This window comes from Cydia amplana, chromosome 8, assembly GCF_948474715.1.
Source record: "Cydia amplana chromosome 8, ilCydAmpl1.1, whole genome shotgun sequence".
Lineage (NCBI taxonomy): Eukaryota > Metazoa > Arthropoda > Insecta > Lepidoptera > Tortricidae > Cydia > Cydia amplana.
In genome coordinates this window covers 16,051,154-16,069,558 of record NC_086076.1, presented here as the reverse complement: position 1 = coordinate 16,069,558, position 18,405 = coordinate 16,051,154, and the positions used below count along the sequence as shown (strand labels likewise).

The 18,405-nt window shown below is 36.9% G+C and overlaps 1 protein-coding gene and 1 long non-coding RNA gene across 4 annotated transcripts in view; one reads left to right on the top strand and one right to left on the bottom strand.

Annotated features, from left to right (window-relative positions):
• LOC134650195 (polypyrimidine tract-binding protein 2) overlaps window positions 1-18,405 on the top strand; it is a 669,692-nt gene that overhangs the window by 310,088 nt on the left and 341,199 nt on the right. For 2 of the 3 annotated variants that reach the window (XM_063505121.1, XM_063505119.1), the window contains exon 2: window positions 8,370-8,491. The exons of the other annotated variant lie outside the window; for it this stretch is intronic. In XM_063505121.1, coding sequence (XP_063361191.1) covers window positions 8,483-8,491 — 9 coding nt within the window. In that variant the 5' untranslated portion in view covers window positions 8,370-8,482. The remainder of the gene's footprint in view (window positions 1-8,369; window positions 8,492-18,405) is intronic. 3 annotated transcript variants of the gene reach the window in all.
• The window catches only part of LOC134650357 (uncharacterized), a 483,167-nt gene continuing 482,468 nt past the window's right edge, over window positions 17,707-18,405 (bottom strand). Inside the window, exon 2 of the long non-coding RNA XR_010097035.1 lies at window positions 17,707-17,851. This is a non-coding gene — a long non-coding RNA (uncharacterized LOC134650357). The remainder of the gene's footprint in view (window positions 17,852-18,405) is intronic.

Below are 18,405 nucleotides of genomic sequence, written 5' to 3'. Positions count from 1 at the left end.
AACACTACACTAAGTATCAAAATAATATGAGTGCCGTATCGCTTCGGGGCGGTCTATCGTCCTACACTACCAAAACGTAATATCTAGAATATCAGTGACATTAAATTTGAACCTTAATACTATGACGATACCGGTTGTTTTTCAATATGAATATTGTACTGGCGCGTGCTAAGTCTGGAGCTAGTGGCTTTGCGATAATAGAGACAATGGCCTTTGTTTGGAAGATTAAGGTTTGAAGCGAAAAGTTTACCTCAGAAGGGCCGTACTATACTGAGCCTTCTATGAAATGAAAATATTAAGTTAATAAAATGAGAAACAAAATTCTATGAATATGCAGGCTTGGAAACAAGTTTTATATAAACTTAACATTACAAGGAATAATAATATATGACCTGAAATTTTATGGCATGAATTTCGAAACATTAATTTTCTGAACTTTTAAAAATCTACAAATACAGCTTCTACAATGTAACTGCACTGGATGTTGATCATTCTATGAAATGATAATATGAGAAACATTTTCTATGAAGCACTATTCTACGAAAATGTAGTATATGAAACAACGTACAACCAATTTTACGGTTTAGACTCGCTTGTTTTAAGTCACTCGCGACATGTTTCGGAGAGCCTAGGTCTACTTTCTCAAGCACTAACCATGCGAGCAGCAATGTTCAATGTTAGTTTGTCTCACAACGGTTTAAATTCGATCTGTTTTGGCATTTGTTTTGATATTTACAATTTCTGTGATAAAGTTTTCAAAAATCAAACGGTCTTTATTTACTGGACTAACAGGCCGTGGGAGCGTCACGCAAACGCCCAATTAGGCCATGGTGTTAAAAATTAATTCGAGGAAAGGCTGTGAGGCAACGGGAAGGAAACTTTTTGTGTCTGTTGTTGGTAGCAGTTACATAAAATACCAATGAACAGGATTTTCCAATACAACAGTAAAACCCGCTTAAGAAAATTCTAAAAATTTCACGCCAAAAACGCGTTTTAAGCGGAAAGGGTATTAACCGCGAATAAATGAAAGAAATCAAGTTACGAGGACTAGTGTAAAATACCGATTATCGATATTAGATCTGCGCGTCTGGCAGCTGTTCATCGGAAGAGTTCAGAGTGACACGCCAGTAAAATATTTATTCGCAAAAAATAACTAAATTAATGAAAAGTGTAAAGATCCTTATTTATCTCTAGAATAAACAACTTTGCACATTCTCGAGGACTAGTGTAAAATACCGATTATTTTTTTGCACTTAACATTTTCACACATAATAGGTACAATCATCATCAAATATATGATGGCCAGAGTGATCAAATATATCGTAACACGAGATGTCTCGTGTTACTAGATGAGATGTTACCATAGAAATAAGGATGTGCTCCGATTTAATTAGACACTTCGGCCGTCACTATTTGATACTGACTGTACTTACTCATATCGCTTAGAGATAAATTAAAAGTGGAAAAAATCAGTCTCAGGCGAGGCTCGAACTCGCGACTCTGGATCACTAGCCCATCGCTCTGCCAACTGAGCTACCGAGACTCCACCCGAGGACAGCGAATATTTCCACCATATGCGTCTTAGGAAGGCGCCTAGCGACATCTACCGTAAGAGTATTATAATACGTAGGTACTCACACACGCAGACGTGCGTAAGGGCTTTCCATTTCTAACCGCAGCTGCACTAAAGTCTATTTATTTATTCGGTAAACTAAAATGACATTTCATAGTATGGAATGACAGATGATGTTCATACTATGAAATGTCATTTTAGTCTACCGAATAAAAAAATAGACTTTACTGGGTACTGAACGCGTCGCTGTTACTGTCAATTTCCATAGTAAAATGAACAGTAGTGCAGCTGCGGTTGGAAATGGACTGTCACATTAATACAAAATTAACTTACCTACTCATCTTATACCTTTAAACGAGCAATTCTTGTATATTATATTATTTTATATATTTCAGGGATCTCAGAAATGGCTCTAACGATGTCGATGAAATTTGCTATATGGGGGTTTCGATCTAGCTAGCTCTTATCTCTGGGAAAACGCATATTTTTGAGGTTTTATATGTCTCCCAGATATTATCCTTTTAAAACACGAACAAAAACTCATATAAGTCCTCATTTCACCATTTCCACAAGTGTGTTAAAAGAGCCATCGCCATCAATTGTCACGAGTAATAAGAAAGTTATTGGGCGGGCCTTATTGGAAAACTTCAGGCTCGTTACGGTGGCACATGAAAAAATAAAGTTGTCCTACGTGGCACAAATAAGACTTCACGACTGTAAGAACTGGGATTACAGTTAGCTGATATCGCGGAGATATATACCAATAGACCACTCATAAGCGAAATGATATAGGGGTGTCACAAAAAAAAACGTGTGTTCAATAAAAAAAAATACTTCTAAGTATACGACGCGCTGTTAACAATTGACAACCGCTCTCGTTTCGATTTAATTGGATAATATCAGGAATTTAGAATAAATATAAATAAAATAACCAATACAAATTATATAAAGATAATAATAAAGTTGTCCTACGTGGCACAAATAAGACTTCACGACTGTAAGAACTGGGATTACAGTTAGGTGATATCGCGGATGTATACCGATAGACCACTCATAAGCATACATCGGGGTTTTCGGTGCGGGAATGTTTTACACTAGCCAAATAACAGGTAAAAACTGTAAAAAACGATGCTAATTTAACATTTCTAAGCACATTTGGACCTTACTACCTACGTTTAATTTTATTTTACAATAAACAAAGTTATAAATACACGAAATCATTCCCGCACCGAAAACCCCGATGTATGCTCATAAGCGAAATTATACGGGGATGTCAAAAAAAAAACTTTTGTTCAACAAAAAAAACACTTCTAAGTGTACGACGCGCTGTTAAGGATTGACGACGGCTCTCGATTCGATTTAATTGGATAATATCAGGAATTTAGAATAAATATGAATAAAACGACCATATACAAATTATACATGGTGTCTCTGACCATGGGACTTTAAATCCAGGGCTTGATTTTACTCGCTGAACTGAACTACTTTTATTATGGGACCAACCCTAAAATCGGGGAAAAAAATGTGGCTCTTCCATAGAAAACGTCGACATCTGATCAGCCAAAATTTATAAAAAAGTAAAAAATTTTTTTGGGATTTCTGGGTTGGTGCCATAATAAATGCAGCTCAGTTTAGCGAGTAGAATCGAGCCCTGGATTTAAAGCCCCATGGTCAGAGACACCCTGTATAAAGATAATAATCAAGTTGTCCTACGTGGCACAAATAAGACTTAACGACTGTAAGACTGGGATTACAGTTAGGTGATATCATGGACATATATTTGGATAGACTAGAAATCTAAAAAAAAAACTTTTTGTATGACGCATTATTAAGAATTAACGACAGCAGCCATACTGGTATTCCAATTGGATGAGAGTAATTTTAGTTCTGTAAATATAACTTAAAAGTTTCTAAACAAGTGAGAGTAAATACTCAGAGTAAAAATCTTAGTTGGAAAATAAGAAATCGCCCTGAACGTCGCCAAAAATGTGTCGAAAATTGGGAAAATCCCTATTATAACGCCAAATAAATGAACTTAAGAAAATTATTCTGAACATCTGTAATTTAAGTCTATTAGTTTTAGATTTTTGCTTTTTTCGTACGCACAATTTACGTATAAAAAAAACCATGCATATTAAAAAAAACTCCATTGTTTTAATCAAACAAAACTGGGCTGTCAGTGTCCACGCCAATAACAAAAGAAAGGCGTAGCGTACCGGAAACGGGCGGGCGGCAAGACTTCCGGATCCGGCTGGAGTCGGCGCGAGCGGTTTCCGGCGCCCGCCGATCTCCGCCGATTAAGTAAACTGTTCGACGCCGATCTGGTTAAGCTTTCTTTGAAATTTCTGATAGTTTTTACAACTTGTAACTTACAACTTGCAAAATGCCTTCAAAAAAGTTGGTGGTAAACCTTTTAAATTAAATACAGATGTCGCTAGTGACATGTCACGATTGCAATGGGGTCACACATTATATAGTATGCTTAGCTCGTTGGTGTCTTTCCTGTAGACATCGCAAAGTTAAGGGAATATAAACCTAATTTTTATAGGGAATAAAAGCCGTAGAGATGAATCTAAAAAAAATTTAAGTACCTAATTAATTATCCAGTGTGCTCTCCAAATTTCAAAAGAATCAGTTGAAAAATGTGACCTGTAGGCTAGGATTTGCTCCCGGTACTGAGTTTGTATGGCGAGAACCGGGAATTCCCGGGAATTCCGGGGAAACCCTACTGTAGACGAGACCATCCGGATATACGAAAGCATGTCAAGCTGAAACGGAGACCTTTAATTTCGCTCGGTCAAAAATATATATTTGTAATATTTCTGTGCATTACCCACTAAAGAACTCTAAAGCAAGTTATTAAACTTCCAAAAAACCTCCAAAACAGGTACCTAAAGCAAACGAAACATTCAGATTTAAGCTAATATACAGCGCTTGAAAACTTAAAAAGCTCACGAGGGAAATTTTAGTTTATGAATAATTCAACTTGTGCTGTGTAAAGCTCCAACAATGTGTGGAGTCAACAAACGTCCAAGCTTTCATGGATTCGTCGCTATTAAATTTTCAAAACTTGAAATAATTAAGGTAAGGTAGGTACGAGTACAACACAGAATAGCCTACATACTTTACTAAATTACTAATGTAAAAACTACTTCAGCTAGCACTGTTTTTAACCCCCGACGCAAAAAGTGAGGGGTGTTATAAGTTTAACGTGTCTGTCTGTGTATCTTTGTATCTGTCTGTGGTGTCGTAGCTCCCAAACGGATGAACCGATTTTCGTTTAGTTTTTATTGTGTCATAGATAATTTTATCCCGAGTGTTCTTAGCCATGTTTCATGAAAATCTGTTCAGCCGTTTGAAGATCATCAGCGCTTATAATCTTATAGTCGGGGGTTTTTATGTATAATACATAGGTTATAACACTCATTGTTAAGGTTGCCATCAGATATATCGAGGCGGCCAAGGTGCTCAAAATATTTTTGAGCACCTTGGCCGCCTCGATATATCTGATTTAACTTCTTCATAATAAATACTTTGTTCAAATAATTGTGAAAACCTTGGCTGCTTCGATATATATGATGGCTGCTGTACTACATATTCCATACTGTAAAATTATGTCTTGCAAAACGATACGCGCAATACAAAATGACACGCTCCCTGGTTTCTGATTGATGGTTGTTAATGTTATAATTTTATCTCAATAGCAAAAAATACTGCATTTCGAATATGTTTTGTTGTTAAGTTTGAGATAGGTACCTAATGAAAAAAAACAACGGGTTGCACTCCGGGAGTGCCGGTCGAAGTGAAAACTCACCTCACTATGTTACCGACGCCCGGTAACACGATACATACGCTTAGCGGAGGTATTCTATTTATTTATTATATATTATTATCATTCTCAAATAAGATCACACTTTTTCATTGACATGTTTATTTACATACTGCCATGACAACGTCAAATTATTTGAACATAGGTAAAGAGTGTGTAAAAAGGTAAGTATAGGCAAGGAGTCCGCAACATAAATGTCAAATAACATTGAGTTTTTCTTTATTGATTTAAATGCCATCTAAATTATGAGTGGCCTTACGGGGCTTACGGTCACGTGATCGCCTTACACTGTCTCGAGTTTATCATTTTTTCCCCACCTCAGAAAGTGCCCAGCGCCGCTAAAGAAGTTTTCACTTCAATAAAAACCATGTCTCAATCACATACTAAATCAACATACTTAAAACTCAAACTTAACTTTTCACTTATTTCTTTCATACTCTTAAAGAAATAAGCCCAACCCCATAAAAATCGATTATTTCATGGAAAATTTATGATATTACGATACGGTGAAAGAAATGTATGAAACAATGGTGTTGGCCGGTCGAAGTGTTTAGCAGATGGCGCCATCATAGCTTGCCCTGTCAATCCCTAGAATTGTGTCAATTTTTTGTTTTTTTTAATGCCTTAGATGCCAGCCTTTGAAGCCAAATTTCATAGAAAAAGGGGCAAGCTATGATGGCGCCATCTATGCAAACCTTTGACAGTTGCCAACCCCATTTAGCTGTTTAGTATTTAACTCTCGCAGTTAAACAAAATTTCCATGTATTAGGCTCTAAAACATTTTAAATTCCATCCAGATTCCAATTTGCAAGTCTATCAGCATTTTATCGTCTCAAATGCCTCTAACTTCTTTAGAGCAGTACCCGATCAAACATCGAGGTAAACTAATTTCGCGCGCAAACTCGAAACCCCGTTTAAAACGAAAAAAAAAAACTGCCAATATCCACATCGAGCCAACTAAACTGGTTACCGATTACACTGTCGATTTAACCCTAGACCAGGAGCTGGCCCCAGAAAATGGTAACATTGCTATACTATTAGTAATAGGACCGGGCGTCTGATAGCTGTTCATCGGTGGAGGTCAGAGTGACAGGCCAGTAAAGTATTTCTTAAAATAAATTGTACGTGAAAAGTGCTGAAGATCGTTATTCATCGTTAGAAGTTAGTACAGTCAGTGGCAATTGCCTCAAATATTGTATGTGGTAGTTATTTGATTTTATATATTAGTAACTGATTAACAAGGTTTTTATTTCAAAACAAATCTAGGTACATAATAAAATAACATAAATATGAATAAACAACACTGCGCATTCATAACGGAAAAACCGCAGGCGAAGAATTATAGACAACGTTGAAAGATGCACACTTGAGACAACGATATCTTGGTAGTGTTTTTATTTCTTATACGGAAATGACCCTTGTTTCTAATTCAATATATACTACACAACACCCAGAACTCTAAAACTTGCACCCTTCAAGCTACCTGCATTACATTATTGAACAGCTGCCAGATACTTGAATCCAGTAATAAGGATAATACCGCAAACTGTCTAGATGTTCCATTTTCCGGGACTAGCTCTCCTTCTACTAGTTCGCTTATGTAAGTTAAAAGATATGCGATTTTGCATATCGGCGTTTTCGCATTTTCCTTTACATGGTAGCTAGTTGGTTCATTAGGAGCTTTCAAAAGCATTTTCCGTGTAGTTTATGCTGTATGTAACGTAATGATAGCTCTTTAGTATGTAATATTAATATGTAGTGTGGGTTTATGACATGGTGAACGAGTTTTTTGACGTTAAATATAAATAAATAGAGTTTTTTTTTGTATACTTATGTAATACTTATGTTGTAATATCTTGGTTGGTAGCCGTGTGGTGGCCGGCTTTAGAATAGCGCCAACTCTCACATAGGATAAGGGTGTTGTACGAGGCGATTAAGTCCACAAACGAAGCAAGAAGGTATTTCGTTACAGGGGAGATGGTCGTCCTCTTAGCATTGGTTTGCAATCCATCTAGGAGAAGGATACTCCAAAATAAAACCCGGACTGGAGTTTCCGTAAGGCGCAAGTAGGGTCCAACCTGAAATAAGCGGCAGATTCCTGCAGCTGACCTGTCTCCACACGTATTGGCTCGCCTTTCCTGTGGGATAAGACAGTGAAGCCGAGAGAGTAATGCAGGTGCTGGGCATCCCTGCGTTTCCTTTCGACCCAGGCGGTGTAATAGGATATTTCTCCGGTTTTACGCCATAAATCGTCTGCATTAGACGCTAAGGCCAATGATTTGAATATCTTGGATCTACATTATCAGTTTAACCCTTTAAGACAGACAGGAGATATAAGTTTAGTTGTTCAAGCAAATATACATAAATTATAAAAGTACATTTACAGCCTAAACATTTTTTGTAGAAAAGTTTCGTGGCAAAAAACGTTTGCACACTTAAAATTTAAAGTAGCAGATATTCGTGAAATCCGCTCACATGACAAATCTAATTAATGGAATATGAAATTATTTATAATGTGTGTAGAGATAATTGAAGAAGTTACTTTAATTAAAACACTGATGACGGGCGGGCCGTATGCTTGTTTGCCACCGACGTGGTATATTAAAAAACATGACTACAAAAATTTAAGCAAAATATTTCGAAGTAGCAAAACCTTAATAAATTTAACCAATTATTTCTTACTTATAAACTGAAATGGATGTCATATATTCAAGAAAAAGTGACGAACCCCTCGAAGTGGTGAAGGCCGGATTCGAACGCGCGTTTTATCAATCCGGGCTAACGCCTTGAACCCCTAGGCCACCCCGTCACGGCGGAACCGGCCCCAATTTCAGTTTATAATTTATATATTGTGTACTTAAAAACACAAATCAAAATATTTAATAAAATAATTTGATTTGTTCCCAAAGTTGTGTATTTCTTACTTACACCAACTCACAGGCATTAACGTATAAACTTGATTTCCAGGACCCGCTTTCTTCCTGAACTCCGCTGGAAGAAACGGACTAAACCCTAGTGTTACAAATACAAAAAAATCGGTGTCAAACGGACCTATAGCTGCCGCTACCACATTACGTGAGATGGTCAAGGTAATACGAAGTTATGTATGTAATCACCCTGTCCAAGCCAAAGATTCATTGATTGTGTGAAATATGTAAAGTCTGACCCGAGGGCCACAGATGGCGCTCCGAGCGTACAAGCTAAGTAGCTATAGCCGTACCACGAGTTGGGAAGCGACTGCGTTAACCCGATTGCGGTCGCTAGCACTGATGTATTGGTGCAATAGAGAGAGAATGCGATTGAGTTTACGCAGGTGCTAACGTAAATATTAAACACCAACTCGTGGTAGCCGTGCTAGAGTCGCAGACCGCCATACGTTAGTTGTAAGTGAATAGATCGTGTCCCCAACTGGACAATTTCGCGTAGCAAACTTTCCGATCGCATTTTTCCCCACCCGATTGAGTACACGATTGAATAATTAATAATGATTGCGGCAAAGAATAATAATAGTGATCTTGGACACGGCGCGGATAGTCCGCCGGTTCCTCTCTCTGAAGCCCTGACCACCGGTAGCTTGGGCCTTGCCCCGCTGCTGGCGGCAGCCTAGGTTAGGTTTTTTATAATGTGTTTATATGTATTTTTTATTGTTTTGTAAGTGTTTTTATATTTTACTTTTATTTTCATATTATAAATAACCTAACTTATGATGAAAAATAAATAAAGCCAAATGATAGCGGCAATAATTATGAATGATAAAAAGTATAACTAGAAATTTGGATGGGAATAATGTGGTATTGACGAGTTTGGGGTAAAAATCTATATACAGTCACAATTTCGTGTTTCGAACCTGATTACTGTAGATAGCGATTTTCGGCTCCGTACATTACTTATGGGGCATGGCACACTGCGTCCGATTCTAACATTCGCCTATAATACGCGCATAGCGTTGTCTCGTCAAACTTCGGAGCGACGTGCGATTCGGACGCAGTGTGCCATGTCCCTATGCGGTTATATACTCTGGTTGTCAAATGTTGACGTTTGACAATTAAGTAACCTCAAAATCTACGACGACGTAAAGCTGTCAATTTGGGGGAAACGATTAGGCTTCCTTTCCACTGAGACGGAGTTAAGAGTACTGTGCGAGAATCAACCAATAGCGTTTGTTGTAATCCGGCGAAGCGGAGAAGGGATGTGAATTCCCCGCTCATCTCTGACTCAGTGGAAAGGCTGTTTTACTTTACATATTTAGATTTTACATATTTCTTACCATCAATAACTCTTTGATCAAGCTAACCATCCGTGTTGGGGTTCACTTTGTAAATAAACTCACTTACCACTCACTCGGTGTCTGTTTGTCACTTTGTATTGTAAAATCTAATTGGATGTTTTATTTCTATCTGTGCTCATAAAATGTAAATGCTCTATAATGTTTCGGATTCATAAATAGCAGTGATGCTCTCATCACTACATGTTATAAAACAAATGTCCCCCGCCGCGCCTGTCTGTCTGTCTGTATATTCGCGATAAACTCAAAAACTGAATGGTATTTCATGCGGTATTCACCTGAGTAGGTACCAGTCTTGTAATAACAACATAATTTATTTATGCATGGGAAAACTAGAAACCTATTTTGTCTGTGAAATGTTCTAATTAAGTACTTACAGTAAGTATATCAATTGTTTATTTAACTGTAAATATAGGATGGTATCATTCAATTTTATCTTGGGAGACAGAAAAACTTTAAATCTTAAGTTTTCTAGTCATTATATTCTTGTAGTACCCACTGCTGGGTATTTATTGCTAATATACTAAATTTATGGATTGCTCATTTTCTATGCGTGTAAGTTAGCTTATGTTATATGAATTTACATATGTCACCAACAAAATATACGTATTGTAAGTTTGTCGTAACTATGAAATTTTAATTGGCATTCAAAGTAGATAACAATTATTTTGTCACGCAATAAAGTCGTTTAATGAGTTCTGTAGTAATTTTTGGTGACGATAAAATTAATCACCACTAAATGTACATTTTTTTAAACATCGTACTAATTATTAAACTGCTGACTATTATGTGGAGTTTCTGCTTATTAAGTATATGTCATACCAAGTCATACTTACAGAAATAATAATTATTTTTAGTATCGTAAAAAGATCTTACCTTGCAAATAAGTTAGCGACAAAAAATCTATTCGATGATGGGTTTTTTATGCTCTGTTTTGTTTTTTCACAGCCAGTAACTTCTTAACTGTCGTGCCCCCGCCAAGTCGAGTAAAGAAGCACGGCTGTACCATCCTTTCTCGGATTATTTATATCTCTATTGAAAAAAGTGCTGTTACACAGTAGATTTATCTTTAGAAGATTCTCTGTTCTAGAAGTTCTATGGACACGGAAGGCCGTGTCCATAACTAGACCGTCTCAATAATACCCTAAAATTGTATTATCACCAAAGTTACCTGTTTTATATTATATACAGTGTGTGGCCTATAACGCGGGCGAAAAATTAAAACGTAGATTCTACTCCTCAAACAATAAAACTTTTGTTCAACATTTTGATATTATGTAGTCTTAAAATTGACCCTTTTTCAAACAAACTAAATAATATTTTCAATATACTTTAAATTCCGTCTAATTGATATTGCCCGTCAGTCTTGTCACCGTACAGGCATAATTAATTTCGTAATACATTGCGTGTTCGATTAAATTTTAAAGTGTTTTAAAATACAAACCACAAGTTATTTTTAAAAGTCGCTGAACAAACATTGTCTAGTTTGAGGAGTAGAATCTACGTTTTAATTTATCGCCCGCGTTATAGGCCACACACTGTATATGGCACAGTTTAGCTCCATAGGACACAGGGATTGGTGTACAACCTACTTAAAAAAAAATATCTAAACAAAGAAACATATACGTATAACAAAAAAAATATATTTTTTTTAATCAAAATCAAAAAGTCGGTTATTTTTATTGCAGGATACCTATCGATAATAACTATGCGTAATAATATTTTGCAGTAGAAAATTATTATAACTTTCAAGCGTAAATCGGCATTAAATATCACAAGTTATTAGATACTTATAAAAGTGGCTTTATACTATTAATAAAATTTAATACACGACTAGTTTATTGCCTATTAGTATCTATAATAACATTTTTTAATTACTGTTAGTCCATAAAATACCAATTTTAATTTCAGTTTTAATTATCTGCTTTTTGAATGTATCCGCGCCTCACTTGAAATCAAAAGCTTTTAATTATAATTATGCTATGGTTAAACCATTATAGAGAATTTACCGTGTATAAGGAATTCGGGTAATTCCGCAAATGGACTCTACTATAATCGAATTACTCGAATATACCTACACTCTTCATTCTATTGAATGTTTATGCTTTGGAAATTCTAATTCCAGTGTCGATTTTACTCCTGAAATTGAACATCCATATGAAGGGTCCACGGAAAGAACATGTCTAGTCACATTTTTCGGAAAATGGGATTTTTATCTCAAAATCTCAAAAGAGCTCTTAATGAACTATTAGTTATCTTTTGCTACCACTGTATAATAAATGTAACACATACGTTTTGACATTGTTCCAAATTTTAAAACCGCGATTACTCAAAATGTCACTAGTGTGACTAGACATGTTCTTTCCGTGGACCCTTCATATGGTGTACAACTTTTTATTACCTATGTTAATTAAATCAATAAAACGAACCACTTTGTGTATTTATACAGAAATAAATTTGTTTTCTTCTTCTTGAACGTAATATCAGTTTACAACAAGTAGATTAAATATATTTAAAGGGGCTCACAGATTACTAGTTCGCCGAACGATATCAGCCTGTCAGATAAACGCAAAAGGTGACATCCCGAACAACTGACATGCTGATATCGTGCGGCGAACTGGTTATCAGTGGGCTCCTTTATTCGCAATCCAGTAAAGGAGCAAAGTCCATCTTGCATTTCAAGCCCCAAAGTCCGAAGCATCCTGGGGGCCTACCGCGAAACACTTTCGACGTGTTGCCTCCCTGTCACACTTACGTACGAATTTACAAGTGCGACAGAGAGGCAACACAATCGAACTTGGTTTGCGGTAGGCCCTCTGTATTATCCTAATATTCAGAAGTAGGAGAAGTTGTGTGCCGCATATGTTTCAAGCACCAGAGGGCCTACCGCGAACCACGTTCGACGTGTTGCCTCTCTGTCGCACTTGTAAATTCGTACGTAAGTGTGACAGGGAGGCAACACTTCGAACGTGGTTCGCGGTAGGCCCTCAGTTTGTGAGTGTTCGCACCTGTACCTTTAAAGTGTTTTAATATTTGTTGTTGCGCCTTCATTTTTACTTAGGCCTAAGATACACTTGTAACTTTTACTTACGTAAGTAGGGACACAGCTATACTACAGAATGATCTATTTCGCTCCGCTGGATTACAACTAACGCTATTGGTAGATTAACTGCACGTCTCACGCAGCCTTACCTTACTTAAGCTTTTAACCACTTTCACCGCTGTAATTGTAGCACACGTAGTTTAACTTTTTCTGTTTGTTATTTTTTTTACTTACGTCTTACTTATGTCTTGTAGGTATATTTTTAATATGAAATGAAATATGAAATAATACTATGAAATACTATAACTACAAAAGCCTAGAAAGAAAGAAACATCACTTTAAAATTTTAATGAAATTATAATGTTGTTGTTATATGCAGCATTAGTGGGATGGAAAATGTTGCAATGCATTAATCAGACCAATTCGAGTTTTAGTTATTCGATCTGTTTCCAATATGATAGTCAAAAGTGAAATTTCCTCACACAAAAAACGTCACTTTTGACACTGACAGATCAGTATCATATTGGAAACATATCGAAAAACTAAAACTCGAATTGACCTAAATGTTAAATAAAAAATTTCATCAGAAAATTAATTTATATTAGTCATAATATGCTGTGTTCCTAAAACATTTGATTACTAACAATAAACTACAATATTTCAAATGACTAAAATTATTGCAAAGGCTGTTTTGAACATAAAATTAATTACTGGAATGATATTCCGATTGCATATTGAACGAGAGCGAGTTGATCGCTCGGGAGGCATCTTCATCATATCAACTGAAATAAATGTCATATACTAAGAAAAAGTGACTCAGGCCTCCATTGCCCCAGGCTGGAATCTAACCAGCGTCCTCTGCTATCGCGACAGGTGCCAATTGCCATTCGGCCATCGGGCCACAGCGGCATAGGTCGAATTTTTTCAAGTATATGCAATTCTTACTGTAGGCTTATGGCGCCCCCTGGCCACCCCGAAGGTAAAACAGAATGGTTCGACCTTCCAACTGGGTCTAGGTATCTCAGATGATACCGAGTGAGCGAGAGAGATGGCGCAAATAAAAATATTTTTATTGAAAATATTTTCAGAAAATAATTTAATTTGTGCTAATACCAGGCGTGTCTCACTCCGCGATTTCGTCGCTTTGCTACAGGTAGCTGAAAGTACATCCGTTCGGCTCCAATTTTGGGGACAGCCATAAGCCGCGCGTGGCGCTGTCGCCATCTAGCGGCCATATCTGTGCTGATCGTACCAGACGCGTTTTGTTAGAGAGTGAGTCTTCTGTACTTAGTACTATTATTTATTCTGTGCTAATACGTATCATCATATCAGCCGAAAGACTGATGCTGACGTAAAGCTCTCCAAGGATATCTAAAACGACCAGGGGCCTAGCAAAAATGACTATCGTTGATAAAAAACATCGGCAGTTAAATAATGTTTGGACATAGTCACGTGACTTTTTTGTAGCATCTGTCATCTCCATTTTTTTTTTCTTTTCGTTTGGCGTTTTGTCGATGTAGGTACATCTGTCATATATTTTGGCTAGGCCCCCAATCATCCATCCGATTTCCTTAGATCATGAACCGCCATGCATGATTTTAGGTACAGTCTGCAGCAGAAGTTGCTGCGAGGTGTTCAAAATTACCTTGACGCGATCTTATTCTCTTAACAATAAAGTCGCGTCAAGATCATTTTGAACACGTCGCCCGCTTAGCAACTATTGCTGCTGACTGTACAGATCCATGCCAAATTGCAACTTTCTACCACTAACGATCACGGAGCAAAGCCGCGGACGGACGGACAGACAGACATGGGGAAACTATAAGGATTGACTACGGGACCCTAAAAAGAACAAAGCGAATGCTTTAAATAAGTCACAAATTGTGAAAACCGTAACGCATCTTTGGGGTAGGTACCATACTGATTCAACTAACCAGTTTTTCAAAATGGTGGATATTTTCCCTTTATACTGCGATTTTTAATTTAGGCCAGCGACACAGAATAAATAATAGTACTAAGTACAGAAGCCTCACTCTCTAACAAAACGCGTCTGTTACGATCAGCACAGATATGGCCGCTAGGTGGCGACAGCGCCATGCGCGGCTTATGGCTTTCCCCAAAATTGGGGCCGGAACGGATGTACTTTTAGCTACCTGTAGCAAAGCGACGAAATCGCGGAGTGAGACACGCCTGCCAGCAATTCCAATTGGTAAAGAAATGTTTCTTTATTAAACACGGGTACCAGCTTGGAGCATTAATTCGGAGCACTTGATTGTTACGCATCAAGAGGTCATCTAACTCTGTTTCCGTAAGGGTCCGACTTGCCCGCGCTTACTCCACCAATCATAATACTCCTGCACCACTCTATGCACCGGTAAGTCTTTCAATATTCAATATTGAATGTTAATTTTGCGGTAATATTTTAATCCCCTTCATTTTAATGCCATGTAAGCTCATTATATACGCGCGTGGTCGAATTTGAAACTTCCCCTATGTTTTATTAATTATAGTATATTTACTTTAATATATAATACAATATTTACATTGCGGTTGGCGCTGGTAATGTCCGTTTGCGGTCGTAATATCATTTACAGGCGGTCGTTTTCATTGGCACCTCGTTAGATGTAAAAGGGCATATTTAATTAGGGTTTAATACAATTTTGGCGCGTAATGAGTATGTAGGTAAAGTGCAAAAATGGAGTAAAAACACTGTAACCACCTCGGTTTGACTTCAGTCTTGACAATGCATGCACGTGGTTCGCACCCGTAGACTGTTTATCCAGCTAAATATAATAGAGTTAGACCAAGATAAGTCTGCAACGAGTTTGATAACATCACGCGCATACGAATTTATTTCAAAGAAATTATTAATAATTTCAAAGAAATTTGATGTTTTAAAATAACACTTCCACTGCGTGTGCAATCAAAATCGTTGCAGACTTATCTTGGTCTAACTCTAGGCTGTTCGACTCTGTCTTTCAACTGGTTTATGACGTGGTGGCGTTTAGCTTCAACTATGTATAAAGTAGAGATGCCCCGAATAGTGGTTTTGGCCGAATACCGAATATTCGGCCACTCTCTCGGCCGAATACCGAATATTCGGCATGAGATGCAGACATTGTGAGTCACAATTATTATGAAAACTGTTCGCTAACAAAGCACAACGTTTGCTAAGATATATTTTTGTAAAACAGAACTATGAATGTAGTTAGAGTCAATCAAGTCAGACCCATGATAAAAATAAAATATTTCATAATCAACAAATGCTTAAAAAAGGGTCTTCCTATTTAACAACTTTCCAATAATACTTTTTAAATATTAAATACCTATACCTATTTTTTTGGTATTTTTTTGTGTAATTTTTCTTTTTAATTAGGGGCAACAGATATTCGGTATTCGGCCGAATAGTAGGAACCTTCGGCCGAATACCGAATATTCGGCAAAGTGGCCGAATAGGCCGATTACCGAATAGTTGCCGAATATTCGTGGCATCTCTAGTATAAAGTAATGTTTATAAGCGAATTCTTTTCAACTAGAACCCCTCACCTGTATCACACGTCTGGCAAAGAAGAAAATTATATTTCGTTCAATAACCGGCAGATTTCAAACGTCCGCATAACCGCAACTATTACAAGTCAAAGAAAGGCAGGATTTGTGAAAATGTAACTTTCACCGTAACAGAAGGTTTTCTTACAATATTTCCTGTGCTCAGGTGAGATTTATCTTCGGATAATTGGATAGAACGCGTTTGCGATGATACGAGGGGCGGTGTATGGAGCATATTGTATGCCGCTCCAAATGGCGAACAGAGCCAGAGGGATTTGTGATTTACAATGTATGCGCTAATTTTCTGTATTAGAAGTGTATTAGCGTTTTTGACTAGGTCAACAGTTCTAAGATTTTCCAACTATTAAATAAACGAATATTTTTAGTTTTAAAATTAAATATAAAGTAAAAAAAAAATTCTTTGAAATACTGAATTTAACTTTAGTATTTTGAACAAAAATCACGATTCCAATACTTCTGCCAATGGTGAATACTTGGACCATATCCTTATTTAATGTGACACCAATAACATCGAGAATTAAGTACCTACACGAGGCATCTCATATATTGTCATTGAGACAAGGATCAGACACTTCCACGTTTCACCAGAGCATGCAGCTATGATTTCAATGCCGTAAATAATATTCATGCTCAGTCGTAAATAGGATATTACTTAAACATTTTTTTACGAATGGTATCAGTCGGTCAGATTTGTTTTGAGGATCAAATGTCTGTAGTATGGGACCCATCGTCTTAAATCAATACAAAAGTCACAAATGATGGTCAAAGTCTGGCACTGACGAAACGCTTCGAAGAAAATGGCAATACATCGTGACGTCCCGATGATGTAACGTTAGAAGCCGTTTCGATATATGGAAAACAAAGAAATTTCGATTTTGTCGGTGAAATATTGCGTTTATCTATGTATATTGTTGCTATACAATATTGTTTTAAATAAAATGTAAGGAATCGAATGGTATCATAATTTTTTTCCTATTTAGAAGTTAAAATTCTTTTTTTTTTAAGTTTCAGGTCTTGTATTTTTTTTAATTCCCATATATTTTTCAAGTTTTCAATATATTGTGATAAATTGCTCATTTTCTATCCTATTCATATAAATTCCAGGCGTGTCAACAACCCTATTGTAGGATTCCAGATTAGCTCATTTAACCACAAGCAAAACCCACACAAATCAGATAATCGAACGTGTGGCATTATTTAATAAAGCGGCCAAGTGCGAGTCGGACTCGCCCATGAAGGGCGGGGTATTTAGGGGATTTATGACGTATTAAAAAAAAAACTACTTACTACACCTCGTTCAAACCAATTTTCGGTGGAAGTTTACATGGTAATGCACATCATATATTTTGTTTAGTTTTATCATTCTCTTATTTTAGAAGTTACACGGGGGGGAGGGGGGCACATTTTACCACTTTGGAAGTGTCTCTCGCGCAAACTATTCAGTTTAGAAAAAAATGATATTAGAAACCTCAATGTCATTTTTGAAGACCTATCCATAGATACCCCACACGTATGGATTTGATGAAAAAAATTTTTTTTTTTTGAGTTTCAGTTCTAAGTATGGGGAACCCCCAAAATTTATTGTTTTTTTTTCTATTTTTGTGTGAAAATCTTATTGCGGTTCACAGAATACATCTACTTACCTTTCAACAGTATAGTTCTTATAGTTTCGGAAAAAAGTGGCTGTGACATACGGACGGACAGACAGACGGACAGACAGACATGACGAATCCATAAGGGTTCCGTTTTTTGCCATTTGGCTACGGAACCCTAAAAACGCAGAGCCGAAATCCGTTAGCACTTGTAAACCTATTAAATTCCACATTACGGCGGTTCGGATCGGAACGGATCGGCAAATTAGATCGACACTCAAAACGGTCAGAATACGACACCGGGCCCTGAAGGTGATGTTCGTCGCTCTTATGACTAAATTTAAAAGTCAAGAAGCGATTTGAGCGAGCGATGTTGGTTCGGTATACAGGATGCTTCCTGTAACAGGAGCAATAAATTAAACTGTAGGCTGTACTCCTCAAACTAACCAACATTTGTTCAGCAACTTTTGAAAATAACTCATGTTTTGATTTTTATTACACTTTAAAGTTTATTCT